General features: G+C 44.1%; 1 protein-coding gene across 1 annotated transcript; it reads right to left on the reverse strand.

Moving 5' to 3' along the window:
• Positions 1-2,262: 2,262 nt before the first annotated feature.
• Positions 2,263-17,934, reverse strand: C1S (complement C1s). The gene is made up of 12 exons (XM_020804181.3): positions 17,694-17,934; positions 17,232-17,388; positions 16,307-16,511; positions 15,061-15,238; positions 13,452-13,577; positions 11,876-12,078; positions 10,389-10,542; positions 9,460-9,575; positions 7,675-7,753; positions 6,891-7,028; positions 5,791-5,865; positions 2,263-4,970 (listed from the first exon to the last, which is right to left on the reverse strand). Exons 2-12 carry the CDS (start codon positions 17,249-17,251, stop codon positions 4,180-4,182), a joined length of 2,085 nt encoding a protein of 694 aa, XP_020659840.3. The 5' UTR covers positions 17,252-17,388; positions 17,694-17,934; the 3' UTR covers positions 2,263-4,179.
• Between the last annotated feature and the right edge of the window lie 966 nt (positions 17,935-18,900).

Below are 18,900 nucleotides of genomic sequence, written 5' to 3' on the forward strand. Positions count from 1 at the left end.
GCTGGTGGTGGCGAAATCCATATTTCTAACAACGACATATTGTTGCGAGTGATTCCCTCCTGTAATAATAATAATATGAAGCATTTGGAGATGGGCTGGTCTGGAATTGACAGTTAAGACCCATAAACTTGACAAAATACCTGTCCCTGGTGGAAACGAAAATTGCTAGCCCCTGTTTGTTGGCATGGTTCAATACAGCTGTGGGCACTGTGGGACTCGCTTTGGGACCCAGCTTAGGAAGATTGCCATGTTGAGTATCTGCACGTTCGGATTTACCCCTGCATCCTGGGTGTATGCTGGAGGCTGAAGTAAACCAGAGCTGCCCTCTCCAATGAATAGGAAACAGTTATTTTGATCCATACTATCTGTGCGTTTGGTGGTGGGAAGGGAGATGAACTTTTGTGCTCTTTATTAGCTCTTCCCATCCTGACCCTGTGCAAAGGCGGCCTCCAGGTAACAACAAACAGGGCTATCGGTCATTTCAGGAGCAGGAAAGGGGAGGGAAGCAATTTTTGCTGGTGAGCTATAGGGCGAAATAGGAGGTAAAGGGAAGGAGAGATGTGTCAGTTCTCTGTCAAATTTGGTCATAAGCACCTACTGTGAGGTGTGTGTGTGTCTGTGTGTATGTGTGTGTGTGTTTGGCACATGCCCACGGTGAGGGTAACAGCAGCGGTATGCCCAAACAGATACACTTATCCAGATGTCTTAATCATGTGAGAAGTACTTCTGATGATAGGCAGTAGGGAGACCACTGTGGAAGAAACCCTCATCGGATCCCACTGTCCTGGGCATTTATTTATTTATTTATTTATTTATTTATTTATTTATTTATTTATTTATTTATTTACTTACTTACTTACTTACTTACTTACTTACTTACTTACTTACTTACTTACTTACTTACTTACTTACTTACTTACTTACTTACTTATTTGTCATTAGGACATAGAACCTGTTGTTAATTTATTTGAATCCCCCCACTGGATAAAGTAAGGATGATGAAAAGGATACAGTCCAGCTTGAGCTCATGTGAAGAAACTTGGGAGGTATATATGAAGCTAATAAATAATATCTATCATGAGGGATCAAGGACTATGCTTTAAAAATATATATCAGTGGCCAGAATCCTATTGGAATTTGTGCAAGGTTCATGTAGCTTGCTGTGGCTAATTGAAGCTAATTAGGACGATTGGGTGGGGGTATCTTGATTGTACGACTCGATGCATCACCAGGCATGACACCAAGATGTGCTCCTGTGCTTTCTTAATTAGCTCCCATTAGCCATGGCAGGTTGCTCAAACATTATGCTAAAACCAATAGGATTCCAGCCAATGAAATTTTTAAATCTAAAGACTTCAGATTCCAGACTGGGCTTCAGATTTCACACCGTGCTGTGGCAAAATATCTGTGAACCAAAGGTGTAGGAACAAGCGAAAACAAATCTGTTGGGGGTTTTCCTTTTTGGTCAATGCTTGAAAAAAAAAAGAAAAGGGTAAGAAAGCGAGACTGAGGATGATGCTGGAGGAGGAAAATAAGAATTGCTTGGTCCATCACAGTCAAGTCCCTCCATTTCCAAAAATGTCCATCAGGAAGCCTCTGAAGAGCTTACAAATAGGACATGTAGATATTAATCACGCCACTTAATCACGACTCTGCATCACCAGGTATCCAGAGGTACGTTGCTCTGTACTGTACCTTGATGTATCTCTGTAGTTATCACCAATGAGCCTCATCTCCAAGCATTTGTCTAGTCCCCCACTAAAGCTACAAGTGGTTTCAAGTTTAAATGCAAGAAAAAGGGAAACCATTATTCTGGGCAGGGCCATGTAAACAGAATGAGATGGGCAGGACTGAGTGTCCTTGCCTAATTTGGACTGTGAGACTTTGGAACAAGGAATATACCTTATCAAAGAATATTGCAATCCTTTTACAGAACAAGCTTTCAGTCTAAAATAGATAAACAAGGACAAGTTACTGAGTGGGGATCAGTCCAAAGTACACCAAGTTCTGCTTTAGGAAGCAAACGGTGAGTAGATTGTAGGATCTGAAATAGGAGTAGGGCAACTAACTAGTTCGCTTGTACACCTCTAGCATGAACACCCACTTTTATTCAATTATCACTTCTGGACATGAAGTGATAGTTGCATAAAATGTCTAAAGCATACGTGGGAGTATCCTTCCTTCCCCTTTCTCAGGCGGACAAAAATATGAAATAGTAAAGGCTCCTTCGAGTCAAGTCTAACATATGAGAAGAAGAAAGCATTTAAGATTCTGCAGTTGGTGCTCTTTTTAATATAATCAAGCAGAATTATGTATTGTGGGGAATACTGGTTGATCATTTCAAGTAATTCATCTTCTACATTTCTTTACACAACCAGCACAGCTTCCAATACACAAAGAAAGCTAGGGATATTCTCTGGTGGCAACGAGGGCTTGTTCCAAGGGCATGTTATCATTACTTGTGACATTAGCTTCTTACCTTGTTTTCCACTGTTCATAATGGGTTTTTTTTCTTTCTGTTGCACTTCAGTGGTAGCAAACTGAGGTTTAAGGTTTCTGTGGCACCCATCCATACCCAAGACATCCCTCCAGAAAACCAGCAACAATACTGTCTAATGCAACAATACAGATGTGCATGTTATGTGTGCCTCTGCTGTAGAATACTTGAATTATCAGTACTGACAAGAAAATTTTCTTCCATCTTATGTGTACAATCTTTAGAATTATTTTTAATGGGTGTTAATTCTGTTTTTATTTTTGTTTTCCTCCCTTTTACCGCACGGATGTTTGTGTAGCTTTTTTAAACACACTGTGGTCAAAATCACTTCTCTTTTTGGCTTAGATCAAATGTAGTATCTTACCAGAATCCTACAGGTAGTTATACCAGCGTAAGTGTAATGACATAAATGCGGTCGCAAATTATTAGTAGTTAACGAATTTCCACTTATATCCCTCACTGTGCACCATTTATGTGATCTGATGTTTAATGAGAGATTCAATCAGCAGCTGTTAAAACTAGCGGCAATTCGCCTTTGCAGTTTATGCCCTTGCCCTTGTCTAACCTGCCAATAGTATCCTGGCTAGTTCCTTGCTACTCCTTCCTTTCCACTAGTGCTTTGCCATTTCAGAAGCCTTGTTTTATTTGTCTCCACATTTCTAAAGGTTGGCCAGTCTGTGCCATCACTGCCACAAGTTGCCCAGAATTCTGTGGCATGAAAATATCTGGAACAGGAAAGGCAAAGGTCTGTCTTCAAGTCAAGAGTAGATGCTACCACATACTTGGTCTGCGCTTGGGACCCAATCGCCAGAGTGGTGAGCCACGGCTGCCTTGCGTTCCGGCCTTCCTAGAGGGCACAGCTCCTAGAGTCTTTCCAGTTTGTAAGGGTAAACACACTGGCTGAGTGCCTCTCCCCATGACAGTACCCCTTGGTCCTTCCTTCAGATTCAGTTGCTCAGTTACTACACTATCGTTGCAAGGCCGAGGCTAATGCCACTGTCACAACAAAAAGGAAGTCATCCTCTGAATTTTAAATGAATGATATGCAGAAAGAAAGAGAGGAAAGCAGCTGAAAAAACTCAAACATTGGGTTTGAGTTAATGATTACATCATTAAACCCTATTCACAAGAATTGGATTTTGTCCCGATGGGGCAGGCAAGAGCAGTTCAATGCTTTTTAGTGTGTGAGGGAGAAGCAAAGGGCATAGCTACCCACAGTCCTCCTGCTAATTAATACAGAGCACAACTGGACAGAAAGACTTTCTGTTACAAGGACCATTGTAATGAACAACAGCTGCAGACAACAACCATCCATCATTTCAATGAGAGTGTGAGTGTGCTAGTTCTTAATCTGTGCTCTTCTGGTAACATGTCATTTGGCCAGCTTGTCCTGCCTCGTGATCCGGCAAGGTTGAAATTTATGGGATTTCTCCAACTGGTTATAATCACAGGGAGCTAGATATTTAGTATATCCAAGAATTGGCATGCCCACCAATCATACAGGTAGCAAGAAATCAGTTGGCGGCTGCTGTTTTGCTTTTCATGAAGATAGAAGAAAAGGAAGTAATGGAAAGCAGGCTGCAAGAATATGGACCTGAGCGGCAAACATCTCTTTTGTGGGTTAGGACCGATGGAACAGAATATCAAAATAGTGCTTGAGGAGACCCTGGGATAGGATGTGACTATTCTTCTGGTTCTTGAGAGTCATGCTGGCTCATGACCCCTACAATCCAATCCACGTAGTTTGCCACTTTAGTGTAAAGACCATAAGTACCACATTTGGGGCCCCAAGAAACCAGCCCAGCCACATAGTATCGTGTGTCGTTATGAGGATCAAGGATGGCATATGCCCCCCCACTGTCCCCATGACAGCTGTCTTTCCCACCACCCCCAGCACAAATCATATTGTCTGTGAAGACATAGGACGAAGAGTCTGATGGGAGATCCGGCTTCTGACTTCGACACATGTCCATGTCCTGCACGGCGACACTGGCTGCCATGAGTCTATGTGACGAGTCCCTTTTTTCTGTCTGGCCCCAGCCAGCTATGAAGCCTAGGGTTCCAGTCTTTGGCTTATATTCTGAAGATCTACCGGGCAGGCAGATCAACGAAATGTTGGGGCCCATTGTCACACGGTCCTTCAGTTTCAACAAAGCAATGTCATTATCAAAATTTGTCCGGAGTTCTGTTCCACTTCTAATCCAGTCGGGATGAATGATTGTCTTTTCCACAACTAGTGGCTTCGCTTTGCTCCGGGCGTTTGAGCCGGCAAAGAGTAACCCAGCGTAGACTGTCGGGTTTGGATTCTCATCCACCACATGAGCTGCAGTCAGTATCCAGCGGTCGGAAATAAGAGCTCCACCACCTCGTGGGTGGTGAAAATAAATCTGCCAAGGAAAATTCCCTGCCTTAGCATGCCACCCTCCGAAAATCCGCCCTGTTCCTTCGATGGGTGTATGAGGAACTCCACAGACTAGAACACACAGAAAAAAAAGAACAGCAACAAGAAGACAATTGTGAAATATGGGAAGAAAACATTCTTGCAAGATCACATAATTTGAAGAATTTAGATTTACTTAAACAGAAAACAAATGGAAATAGTGTTCTCTCAAAGGGCTTTAGGGCTGGAGATGACTTTGAACCAGTTTCCTATCAGAGGCAAGACTGTCTCTAAAGTGCAGGTGTAGTTTTTTTTTGTGTGTGTTGTTCTGTAAAATGGACTGAGTGTCGTTTTTGCATTCCTGTCCTGGGATTCTGCCTCTTTAATGCAGAAGAATAGCCCAACCCTGACCTGGTGCCCTCCAGATTTATGGGGCTTCTCATCCCAGCATGGCCAGTGCTGTAGTCCAGCATATTTGGAGGATGCGGTCTGATGGAGCAGCATTCTCTCCCTTTACCCCCTCAAGGCCTCCCTGGCCCCTTCCTGCATCCCATTGCCCCAGTCCCTCAAGATGGACTAGATCAAGATGAAAACAGCAGCCAACAAGGACCACTGAAACATGGCACCCTCATCCTCTTGGCAGTTTGGGGGCTCTGGTAAAGCCTCTCTAAAATGGTGTGGATATAAGATGGTTTAAACAAACGGGGAGGGGGGGGGCAGAGTTCTGTAAAGCAGTGGTTTCAAACTGCATGAAATTTACTGAGATACTTAAGAAGCCTTCCTGGCAGAAGAAATGCTGGCTTTAGAATACAGGTAGGCCCACCTGTTGAGAAGCCATGACAAATAATCATGACTGTATAGTATAAAGAAAACAAAACAATTACAGTTAAGAAGCAAAAGACAGGCATTATACCTGGGGTGCAAACCGGAAGCTCTGTTTTCTTTTCTTCGTTCACCCATTCTCCACTGGCTGAACACTGATAAACCCCTTTGGAAATAAAGAACATAGTAAGGAATACAAGTCTCTGTTCACTTTCATTCCATATTTGCATAAATAAGGACAGAGCTGACAGCATGGCAGATTACGGCCCCATCATGTCCCCATAATGACTATTTTCCTAAATACTCCATGTCTCTGGTCTGACCAGCAAAGGACTTCCTGTTTTCTTATGTAACATATATGTAGGCAATGCCACAGGTGTGAATGGATGCCGAGCAGGCAACTTCACCAGTGCATCTCTTGGTGTGTACATGCGCATTAATATGTGTAAATTGAATTTCCTGTCCCCATGCTCTGGGAGCTCTAGAGACTTCCAGAAATGCTTTAAAACACCAACAATGAAACTGGAATTCACTCTGGACCCATTTCTAGTTCTGAAAAAAAAATGGTAATTAAGGGTGATAAATTGTGTAGAGAATCCTTGTAGCTCCCTGCACTTATTTAACTGGTGAATCACCATCCCAGGAGCTGAAATTCATGGAAGGTTCTTTTGCACGAACTTTAGGAGAAGGGTGTAGAGGATTGCTGGGATCTGGAAGAAAAACACCATGCAGTCCCAGGGAAAATCCCTGGAGAGACATAGACACTACAACTAACTACATATGCACACATTTATATCTATACAGCACACCATGTCTGTTACTGTGTAGTATGGACAAAGTATAGATATCCAAATAGCAGGATATTCTTGTACGCATGCAAACACACAGAGAGAGACACACAGACACACACACAAAACATTCCGCAATGAATCTGCCAACCACAAAAAAAAAAAATGATGACAGTACAGTATTATTCCTATGGATGTCATGTGAGTGAAAATGAATGCATAAAGGTCACTTAAATGCACTGGGATGATATACAAATAAAGCCCTTTTAATAATAAACACAGCGCATGCATGCAGGACCTCTCCCTCACTCTGTCCTTAAAAGACACCATAATCTGAGCAGAATGGTGCCTTTTTAAGACCCTGAATCAGATGCTACTTGGAGTTGCGAAGGGTGGCACACACCGTTTCCACTGTCCTTTTCCGCGTAATAGGGCTTATGGCATTCATAGTGGATAAGAGCTTGATAGCGAGTTTCCTCAGCTCCTGACAGGTAAGTGACATTCCCATTTTCAAGGGGATCAGGCATGCCACAATCCACAGCTGCAAAGACAAAGAGAAAATGGAATTTAGCATAACCCCCTCAGCCTGCGAGTGCTACCTATTGAACTTGTATCCCACAACGACTGAACAAAGATTTCCATTTTGGCTCCCTATATGTTTCATCCCTTATCATTTTCCAGTCCATATTTTATTTTCAAGACCCTTTAGGGACCATCTGTTCAGACCTAGAACAGCATTAACCCCTCCCCTGAACTAACCCCTCCCCCATATAATCTCACAATAAGTCCCACGGATAATACTTTTTAAGCTTTATTGTAGCAAAGGGCAGCGTTCCAGCTAGCTCCATCTTTAGAGGACATCACATTTTCGTGCCTTACAGCTATCACACAAAAATAAGCATTCTTGCTCTGTCATTGCAAGCCAATAACTTGTGAGGAGTTCTAAATGCACAACTGGAAGTTTCCATTGTATCTACTTGCACTGCTAAAGAGGCCAGTTGCCTCTCAATTGACAAATGGGAGCCAAGGGGAATTTGCCTCTTCAGTGTGCCGGTGCAACTTCAAGGAACTCTCCTGCCTCTCCAGTATTAAGCTCTATTATTTTCATTGTCTTCTTAGGCCCGCCCACTTGAAAATGGGCTAGGGAACCACGATTCCCTAGCCCAACACAGGAGGTCAGCACTTACGGACGCATCTGTAGTCAGAGTTGCTCCACTTGCCATCGCTTTGACATCTTGAGTAGAACGATGTGAGACTGCCTTGGGGCTAAAGGACAAAAAATTCAGAGACACTCAAATTAATTAACTGCTTGGCAAATGAATATTGCACTAGAGCAGCACCTCCCAGCCTTGGACTACAACTCCCAGAAGCCTTCACCACTAGCTGGACTGGCCAAGAACATCTGGGTTATCCAAGGTTAAGAACCATTGCATTAGAGGGCTGTCAAATGTTATTTAACATTTGTAGGTGGTAGATGGGGAAATAAATAACTATTTATTTATTAATAAAGAATTTAAGGAACTGGAGCAATGTGCTAAGGCTCATTTCATCCCCCACCGCAAGGAACTCCCTTGTGTGGCTGCCTTTCCTCTTGCTCTCCTTGGCTTCTCTCTTGCTTGTCCCCTTGGTTTTCCCTTGCCTTCATTCACTTCCTCTACTTCACTCCTGACGAGTGGCTCCTTGCAGGCTGGAGCCCGTCATTCATGCTCCTTGACCAAGCACCATGCATAAAGCTGCCACAGACAATATACTGCTGTAGAAACTGGGAAAGCAAGCACCAGAAGAGGCAAAACAATCCTCAGGCTCTGACGAGATGGCCATCATGGGGATGTATCATCTCCAGGCTTAGAAGGAAGGTACTTCAAAACGCCAGATGCAGGGGAGGGGGTATCAGGAGACAGGTATCTGGTTGTCTCGTGTGCTCCCAGAGGCATCTGGTGGGGTCACTGTGAGATACAGGAAGCAGGACTAGATGGGCCCTTGGCCTGATCCAGCAGATGGCTCTTCTTCTTATGTTCTTATGACAACTTCAGCGGTAGAAATGTGCTGCAGAGAGTGAGGAGACACTCAGAGCAGAAGGCTCTGTGAAGTAGGTGCTAGCCAGCCTATTATCTCTGCCTATGGGACTGTTAGCCAGAGACAAGAACTAGAGATAGTCCAGGATGGGAAAACCTGATAGAGAGCATCCTATAATCCTTCCAGCTTGGGACATTGGGTTGAAACGAGAAGGTGAGTTTTGTGCTACCATAATGGATGAAGATTCTCAACCTGGATGACTTGTCACAGAGGAAGGCCTGCTAGGCCCTCACTCTGAGAAAGAAGTCCCTCACGGTCTCAAGCTAGCTGGTCAGCCAGTCTGCCTTCTGCCAGTCAGGTCCCCCACTTGTTGTCCTCCAAATGCAGAAATGTTGCTTTCTCAGTACTTAGAACAGGGGTGGGCAATTAATTTCTATAGGGGGCCATATGAAAAATCTGAACTGTGTTCGGGGGCCGAACCAACTTTACTTAGAAATAAAATGAAACAGTGATGTTATGATTGTTTTTATTTTAAACTTGTTAATCTTCACAAATACTAAAGAGGTTTTTTGCAGTATGTTAAAGATACGCAACTGATCGACTTTAGACAAAAAGCTATAAATGGTTTTGATGTTCAAAACTGTTCGCGGGACGGACAGGAGCGGCTCGCGGGCCGTATGTGGCCCTCAGGCCGCACTTTGCCCAGGTCTGACTTAGAATATCCAATGTTGCTGAGCTAAGAAGGCTGTTTAAAGTAAAGCCCTCTAGACGTTGCAGGATTGCAACTCTCGTTCGCTTTCACCAGTATAGCCAATATGAGAAACACCGGGATTTGCAGTCCAAGAACAACTGGAGGACCACATTTCAAACTCCTCTCAGCATAACATAGTGCCAAGAGGATTCCCGTAATAGTTTAAGAATGGCTTTAATTAGTGTGTGTGTAGGGGGGAACTTACCAGTACAACCTCATAGCCTTCTATACAAGTGACCGTCACAGAATCCTTAAAGACATAATGGTCTCTTGTGGGATCCAGCACAGCATTGGGAATGACGGTCCTTGGGCAGGGCATGGCTTGTAAAAAAGAGGAGGATTTCAGCAAACAATGACTTAATCCCCACAACACACACACACACACACACACACACACACACACACACACACACACACACACACACACACACACACACACACACTTACTTCCCATTTCTATCCACAGAGGTCACAATTAAGTCCAGTAATCATGTACTTACAAAATGCTTCACCCTTCTTTCTGTGAAGGTAACTGAACCCTTCTGGGGGTTCCTGCCTCCTCAGAGCTAGTAGGCCACAGTCTGCAAGATGTTCAGATAAGAGTCCTATCTCCTCTGTAACCACCTTTGACCTCCCTCCCCATCCTCTCTCTCTTTCTCTCCATCACGTATTTATATATAATGTACATGGTGGTGGACAGGGATATTGTCCCAGTCCCCAAGAGATCAGGAGGTTGCTCCACTTCTGATTAAGGATCTAGTTGCTCTCTGTTCTAGTAGGATTGGTGCCAATCAAGCAGCCAGCTGTCCATTACTCCGTCCACACCTATGATCTACTCAAAACCACTTGCCAGCCGCAGGCTTCATTTCCTAGCTCCTGACTCCACAATGGCCATTCACAATTCATCCATGTGCCCAACAGAAGTAACTGCTCTCTGTAACACTTCATGCCAGCAAGAGGTTCTGTTGACTCGACTCTGCCTCTCTGCTTGCAAGGTTCTGCTTCTGTACCTGACGTCTAACACAAGTTCCACCTTGCAAGCACATGTCAGGTTTTCTAGTGACCCACTTCCCTCCTGCAGAGTTCTCCCTTGAGTACCCTATATGCTTCCTCCTCTGTGGGACATCTACTCACGGTCCCCAAAATAGCGGAGTTTCCAGCCTCGGCCTTGTGTTACTTCATTTGTTTGGAAGAAAATGTCCACAATATTGCTTTTCGTCTTGATTTCTGGAGGACCAGAGAATATACTGCCACAGTAAGGACCTAAGTGCTGGTCTCCTGCCAAGATCTATAAGAACAACCAATAAAAGAATTAGCCAAATATAGAAAAAAAAGGGGGGGCATACAATACTCCAAAAAATGGGGAATATATTCATGACTTGGACTGGATGTGGAAGAGAACAAGCCCGGTGTGAATTTGGCAATTAAGTGGTAGAGAGATTTAAGGACACACTTAAAGGGCCAGACTATAGAATCACTGCTCAGAAAAAAGCCCCCAATACAAATACATTGTTGAAGTTATTTCAAAAGGCTATTGAAATGAAGTTTAACCATGTACTAGGTGCATGTCAATTATTTCAGACATTGGCACTTGTCAGAAAGGGCAAAGCTGTATAAAGTTGACCAGACTGACAGTTGAACACCTCACTCCTGCCCCCTCACCTATCGCAGTCATTTTTTCCTCTAATCTTACTAAGGGCTTGTCCACATTTTGGTGTTGTCCCCAGTCACTCTGGGATGTTCTGAAAATTTTTAGTTGCAGATTTGAAAAGATCACCCCATGTGGGCATCCACACAAGGGGAAGGGATTTGTTGCTGAATGTACTGGGCTGCACTGAGTGGTACATGTATGTGCTTGTCCACATAACATCTGGAATGGCTTCCCGAGGTCTCACTCTTAACACAGGTTGCCTCCCTCTTCTGCTTATCTTCTCTTCCCTCTCCCCACCTTTTTCACTTCTTCTTCCTTACCCTCTTCCTTTTATCCGCCCATCCTTCTCAAACCTTCACATTTTAATTTTAGTTTTCACTTTCATGCTATGTATGTTTTTTTTAAAAAAATAAAAAGCAGAACAGAGGGACAACTGTTATCTCTTCTGCCATGATCCCCCAAGAAAATTAAATGGCAGCAACACTAAGGGGCTGAGGGGTGAAGAATGACCAGATTAAACACACCCATAAGGAAACATCCTCAAATGGCCACACGTCCACAAAATGCACAGATCGGCACACACCAACATGGTGCTGGAGTTTACACAAACACATCCTGCGCTGGCACAAAATGGAGCAAAGCAGAACCAAAATATCCCCCCCCCCGAAAAAAAATAAGGTTTTTGTCCTGCTTTCAGTTGACTGACACTTGTTTCAGCTAAGTGCGATGTGGAGACAGGGATATAACACTGGAATTATGCCTGCAAGGAGCAGACAAGCAGGAGAATGAGGCTGATACTTCCCCCTGTGCTCCTACACTACACAGAGATGCCACAGTCATCGTTGCTGCCTGTTCTGCCTGTGGGCCTTTCAGCCAATTTATTATGGCTTATGGCTAAAATGCATTCTTAACAAGGGGGAAAGAAGAGACCCAAACTTCCAGGAGCCCTCCTGCCTCTGCAGCCCCTTACTCTCAAGGCATCCTGACAGTTTCCTTCTGAGTCCGCTGGCTCTATGTCGAAGTCCTTCTTCCCATCGATGGTCAGAACCACGCGGTACCCTGGCTCCAAGATCACACGGTAATCACAGTGTGAGTTCTCAGGGTATAGGCTGGGGTAGTTGGGGCTGCTGATCTCACCAGACAGTTCAGTAAAGACATTTCCAGAGCAGTTCACTAGAGTTCAAGGAAGAGAGAAGATCAAGAAATCCATAACAATGCTAGCAGATAATCTTCTGTCAGAGACAGTGCTTCCCACCTACCTTCATTTTTTGCCCCTTCTTTAAGGCCCTCTTCTTAGAAAGGTTTAGGTAAGTAACATTAATATTTTGAGATAACATGAAAATCAATGAAATTGTCTAGTACATTTTTACCACTGCATGGGAGTGTACATTATTGCTATTATAAGGTGTTCCTACAAAAATGTCATAGTGTTACATTCCAAATTTAAAACTTTTATTGCTACTGGGTTGAGTTTAATCCTATATTCTGAGAAGTTTAAATGACACCATCAAGTTCCTTTTCCTCTGTATTTGGTTTGTGGTGTCTAAGAATAAATTGATTTGTTGTGCTCTATGAATAATAATTTTTAGAAAAATTAAATAAGAACAGGAAAGAAATATGCAGTGTTAAGATTAAGAACACGTCTATCTGAATCATAGCTTAATTCAGCATGGCAGAATCACTACCAAAATTCCATGCCCAGATGAGCATTCTGTGTGCCTGTGACTTAATTTTGCCCCAATTTTATCATCATTTTCTTAAAATTCAAGGACTTGAATCTAAGTTCCAAATCGCCAGTGTTGTTTCCCCCAGGGCTGCATATCACATTGGGCTAATCTGGACACAACTTCTTTAGGAATGAGCAATAGTGCTTGTGGATGCTGCTTGATCGCTTCGGCTTCCTCCTGTCCCTGTGGGAGTGGCTAAACAAACCAAGAAGCCTCCATCTGTGGTTTGTTTATCATGAACTCTGAACAGAGATTTCCCACTAAGCGGGAATTATAAACCAAGATTAGAATCTGATTTATGATTCTCATCTGAGAGGATAACAAACTAGGGGTCCAAGTTTAGATATAGTGAGAGTGAAACAAAGCAGCACATATCAGCCACTCTGAGTGTCTGCAGTAACTTTCGCAAGGCAGCAGGCAAAGCTGCATGGTGCATGCCTGTACAGTACATTGCATTTGTCTATTAGAATAAATAAGAAATGTAGGATGCCAAGGAGGGCCCTCATGATTACAGGGGTAACATCTGCACACCTATGGCTACTTTCTGCAGAAAGTGAATGTTTGCTCAGATCCCCAGTCATTAATGGCTTAGCCGGTCTTCCATTCCTAATGTATAGGGTTGAATTACATTTCTTAATTGTGCAGTTTTGGTTTATTTTTCCAGATACTTGGAGGTCAAGTGTACTTTTTTCCCATTCATCTGTTTCTAGGGGTTTACACATTTGTAATGGAGACTACTGAAGGTTCTTCCCTGCTCAGCAATTTCAAGTGTAGGTGAAGATTCTTATTCCTGGGGTCACACCGGCCAGGCCCTCTTACCTCCGCATGTCCTCTGATCCTCATGCAAGAAATATTCAGAAGGGCAGGAGCAAAAATAGCCACCGATGTAGTTGTTGCAGTAATGACTGCAGACCGCTTCCACAAAATCTGTGCACTCATTCACGTCTGCAAGCAATGAAGAAAGACGTCAGTAAGGATTCCTATGGAAGACTAAGGAGAAAAAGAAAAGGACAAAATGGGGAAGGGGGGCACTCAAGTAATGAAAGAGGAGGTGCTTCATTTTTGGTAGAATCCTAGCTAGCCTTCTTTGTTGCTGCAGTCATGAAACTCTTCGGCACCTGGCTACAAGTAAGTCCAGCCACATCCTATAACCTTCTGCTTGTTTTCTTTTAGGGGGCAGAGCCTTGCACCCAGGCACTTAAAGATACCATAGTCCCTTACGAGATCCAGAACAAAGAAGTCTGTGGCCAGGACATCAGCAAGCCATCACTCAATTCCCCTTCAGCCCATCCTATGTTCAGTTCAAGACCCTGACTCCACTCCAGAGGACAAGCAAACTCCTCGTAGGCAAGGAGAGCCAAACTGTAGCACTTTTGGGTGTCTCAGAAGGAATAAATGGTATTTATGTAGGAGAGATGGGCATAGTTCCGCAATACAGCACTGATCAAATCACTACCACTGCTCATCTGCTAATGAAAACACGCTTTAAAATCAAATGTATTAAATGAAACACATGTTTCTTACACAGGAACAGATCAATGGGGTGGGAGAGGGAGAGGAAGAAGGGCAGGACCTGCACCTACAGCTAGTGTGCCCTGTGTACCAAATTGAAGGTGCATAGAAACTTCTTGGCATGTGAACCTGGGGTTTCTTTCATCAGTTTGTGATATCGATCATGCAGTACTTTATTAAGATGAAAGACATGAGGTCGCTTCCAGAATGTATGTTCTGTATAATCTGAAATATTTGGCTACTTCAACCTCCCGTGTCATTTGTTCTTTGGGAAATTTCAGTTATGATATTTCCCTCACTTGGGAGAGACTTTCCCTTCTTCCAGAGTCAAGACACACATATCAATCTATTCTCCAAGCAGAAACAGGAGAATGGCTGCATCACTCCCTTCCATGTGCTGAATTTGTGTGCAGTTGGGTCATTAGAAGAAGAAGAAGTACCGTAGTAGGAGAGGAGACAGATGAGAGTAACTCAACTCTTTGCAGCTGGAATAATATCTGAGACCCATTGAGTCAGGGATGAGGTGAGGCTCTAACATAATCAATTTGAGTAATAAGTCATGAGCTGTCTTCCCCCTGTTTTTCTGGGCAATTCCTGACTCAGTGGACTACACCAATTTTGGGAGAGAATGTGTGTGCATTTTTGGGACCAAAAGTATATGCTCATAGACTTGACCTGCGATGATGGCCTGGCTATTCAATGTATTAAAAATTAATTGTAACAATAGCTCTCTATAGACTGTCCTCATTTGCAAGTCAGTCTTAAATGTATCCAAAAGTGGAGCATACAGAGAATCTTTCCTTCTTGCTGACTAAAGTCAGATATGAAAGGGAGGGAGCGTAGCTGTCCATTTCTGAGGCACATCTGGAAGGAATCACATCTCTACAAGTACAACGTAAAGAAAAGGTGGCCTTACCCACTGCAGCGTAGTAAGCCGCAAACCCGGTGAATCTTTCTTCATTGGAAAAGTCAGACTGAAATGTGACAGTCAAAGTGTTGTATGGGACATAGAATTCCTCCACAATGTGAGATCCAGGCTTGCGGCTTTTCTTCCGTCCACAGAGCTGACCCTCAATGTTGTCACCAGAGTGGACCTGAAAGGGGCAGACACACAATACTGTAGTATGCTTGGTCCCTGTTGCTGAAATGTGTTGATTTTGAGTGCCTGACAATTTTACACCTGGATGATTCAACACAGAGACAGAGAAAATGAATTTCTTAATCGTTTATTGTTAGCTGCCCAGAGTGGTAGAATATACCAGATGGGCAGGAAATAAAGCAAATTAATTAACTAATTAATCAATCAATCTGGATCCAGCTAGCACCACTCCTGCACACTCAGGTGACATGGCCATGCCTCAATGGAGCATGCAGTAAGAACTGCCAACCTAGCAGTCCGAAAGCATGTAAATGTCAGTAGAGAAATAGGTACTACCTCGGTGGGAAGGTAATGGCGTTCTGTGTCTATTCGCGCTGGCCACGTGACCACGGAAACTGTCTACAGACAAACACTGGCTCTACTGCTTGGAAATGGGGATGAGCACCGCCCCCTAGAGTCAGACACAACTGGACTAAATGTCAAGGGGAACCTTTACCTAAGAAAGGGAACTTCATTAATAAAGAGCAGGCAGAGTCAGCTTTACTACTGTAAGGCCGTGCTAATAACTACACCTTGACACCTTTGAGGTGCTAGTGGAGTCTCAGCAGCCTGGGGCTTTCCACCCTTGGACCCTGTCTCCTACCCATTCTTGTAACTTTAAAAGGAAATCATCACCTCCTCCTCACAGCGCCAACCACAGATCCTTCCACACTTGAGGTTGCTTCTCACCCTTTACCTGGGCTTTATTTTAAACTGCTGGTTACACAGCAGCTGCAGCTCAACATCTTGACTTCCAGCCACCAGTATGACACATTGTGGGGAAATTAAGATGATGGGTACAACAAGGACAGTAATGTTAAACTCTTTTAGAGAGTCAGACATCTCTAGACTTTTGGATGCAACAAGAAGAATAGCAGTCATAACCTGCAAACACACCACTTCCCTGTTGCTTTCCTGTGCACATTGTTGTGGTGATGAAACTTTAGCCCAGCCAACTGGGCTAATGCCCAGATAACCTCCTTCTAGCCCCTGCCCTGACCCAGGGGATGTGGTGGCTTTGTACCTTCACAAAGTCATACTCGCAGCCTTGAGATGGTTCTATATCCAGGTGGGTGAAATAGAGGCGGATTCCATAGCCAGGAGGAACACTTATTTCCCAGGATTCCAGAGCATCGTTGGGATATGGCTGGGGGTAGTTGGGAGACAGGATCTCTCCGTACATGGAGGCTGCTTCAGTATAGGCCAGGAGGAAGCAAGCGATGAAGCTCCTAGAGAGGAAGGACAAATTGGAGTTGGCTGCTGGTTCCATATTCAAAAACCATTTTGCCTTTGCCGAAACGGCTAGAAGAGTTGTGTCAGCTTCCTGCCTCACCCTTAAAGAAGAGACCGTGCAGACCACCCTATGGGGACAGTTTTTGTTCATAAACAATCCATGACCGGGAAAACGTAGCATACCTCCAGTGTTCGAGCACAGCAAGTGAGGGACTTGACCGGATGCAGACCTTTGGTAGGCCCTAGCTACCCTCACATCCCTGTACTGTCAAGTCAGTTCTGACTTATGGTGACCCTTTTCCAGAGTTTTTGAGGTAGGACGTACTCAGCAGTGGTTTTACCCTTCCCTTCTTCTGGGGGCACCCTGGGACTGTGCGGCTTGCCCAAGGCCACACAGAGTTAGCTCTGCTCACAGGAGGCATCGTGGGGAATTGAACTCCCAGCCTTGGGCTCCACAGTCAAATACCTGAACCGCAGAGCTTTCCAGCCAACCACCTTCACCGTTACCCAGAGACAAAAGAGGAGCTACAAGTGAGCCAAATTACTTGGGTAAAGAGAAAGACACGGCAGCAAGCCATTGGCAGCAGAGGGGTGGTATGTGCCTTTGCCTGCCACGCGCACTTCCCTCTTGGAGTGGGACCATCCCCAGCAGAAGTGTTTAGTTGCTGAAACCCATGTTATGAGCTCCACTTTCCTCCCTGTGGCAAATAACTTACCACGTCTGCAAGAGCTTCATCTCAGCTTCTCCCTCAAAACAACAGCTCCCTCAAAACAGACAGGTGGTTTGTTTCTTCCTCTGAAGGAGGCCTGGTTTGGGTGAGCAGGACAATGGCATGAAAACCCAGCTCACAGTAGGCAAAGTAAAATCAGCCCCTGCAAGACAAGAGCATTACACTAGGTGACACAGATCTCCACATGTCCACAAAGTAGCAGAGAACTCCTTAGCGTCACAAAGATCATCAAGAAAGGAACTGAGGCAAGAAAATTTAAGCACGGTAGAATTACCTGCCACTGTCTACAAGACAAGCACCCTGCTGCCCAAAAGCAGTGTTGTGAACTCTTAGGTTGAGGGAAGTCATAAGGTTTCATGCCAGTGGAAGCAACCTTGCATCAGGAAACATTTAAACCAAAATCTGACACCCAGACAGCCCTCTTTCAGATTCTGGGAGACGTTTTACCTTTTACTGCTGGTTTCGGCAACTGCTTCTCTCTTCCTCTCTCTCTCTCTTCTGTCTCCCTCTTCATATCTTTCAAGAGTACATACACATATTGTACCTACATTTCCACAGTGAGAATACCATCTAATTAAGAACTCTGTCGCCCTCTGCTGTTTGAAAAGTTGCATCCTGTCCTCTGCTAAGCCCCTAAAAATATATCCAAAAGAGAAACTCTAATGTTCAAGTCATCTAGTAATTGTGCAATCTCAATTTTTTGGCCAGGCCCTAATTTGTAAGATGAGGAAGGATGGGCTCCTCTCAAAACTGGGTGGTGGTTTTTTTTTTCTTCAGAGAAATCAGCTGACTTCTGGGAAAAGAACTGGTGAGGGAAATTCCAAATTCCGCTTTGAAAACACGGTAACAGCGTTAGGCAATCTGAGTGGAAGACTGCCCACAAAAATCACTGACCTTCTCATTTGTTGACTATTCATTTAGGTCAGCCCATTAATACATACATGCACAGGCACAATGCTACACGCACGAACATATTCCTTTCTCAGACAACTTTCCATAGCGGAAGCAAGTAAGGGTGCCCGAAAAAAATAATTCGGAGAGGGAGAAGGGCAAAGTCTATCAATGATGTACTGCTGACCCAACTTTTTGCTTGTGTACATATAAAGAAACAACAAGCTCAGGATCGGGAAGTGAGGGAGGTGGGTGGGCAAACAAATGTACCAAAATACTAGGAAAGGTTTACTGGAGCACATGTGTTTGTCTGCTATATTGCATGATCTGTAAAAAACAAAAAACAAAAGGATCGTACAGAGTAAAGAGAAATACGTAGAAACTACAATTTTTTTCCCTTCTTTACAAAAGGAGATCAGAGGTTCAAGCATAGGGTAGCGGAAAGAGTGCCACTATAATCTTCGGGCAGAGGTGAGGAACTTCTGGCCTTGGGCCAAATGCAAGCCATCTTAGGGTCCCAATCCAGCCTCCACATGGCCACGCTCCCCTTCTACATGGCAGGACCACTTGCTGGTTTCCCAGTTCTGAAAAGCGGAAGCACCTCTTCCTAGGCTTAACTGTGAGCAGTAACTATTAGCTTTTCTTACACAATGACCTCCCACCCCACCAAGAAATCTTATTTTAAGAATGAGAGAGGGCTGATTAAAGACACTTACCCGTTGAAGTCTCTACTACATACAAAGATCTAACTTCATAAATTCAG

Source organism: Pogona vitticeps, chromosome 2, assembly GCF_051106095.1.
Source record: "Pogona vitticeps strain Pit_001003342236 chromosome 2, PviZW2.1, whole genome shotgun sequence".
In the NCBI taxonomy this organism is placed as follows: domain Eukaryota; kingdom Metazoa; phylum Chordata; class Lepidosauria; order Squamata; family Agamidae; genus Pogona; species Pogona vitticeps.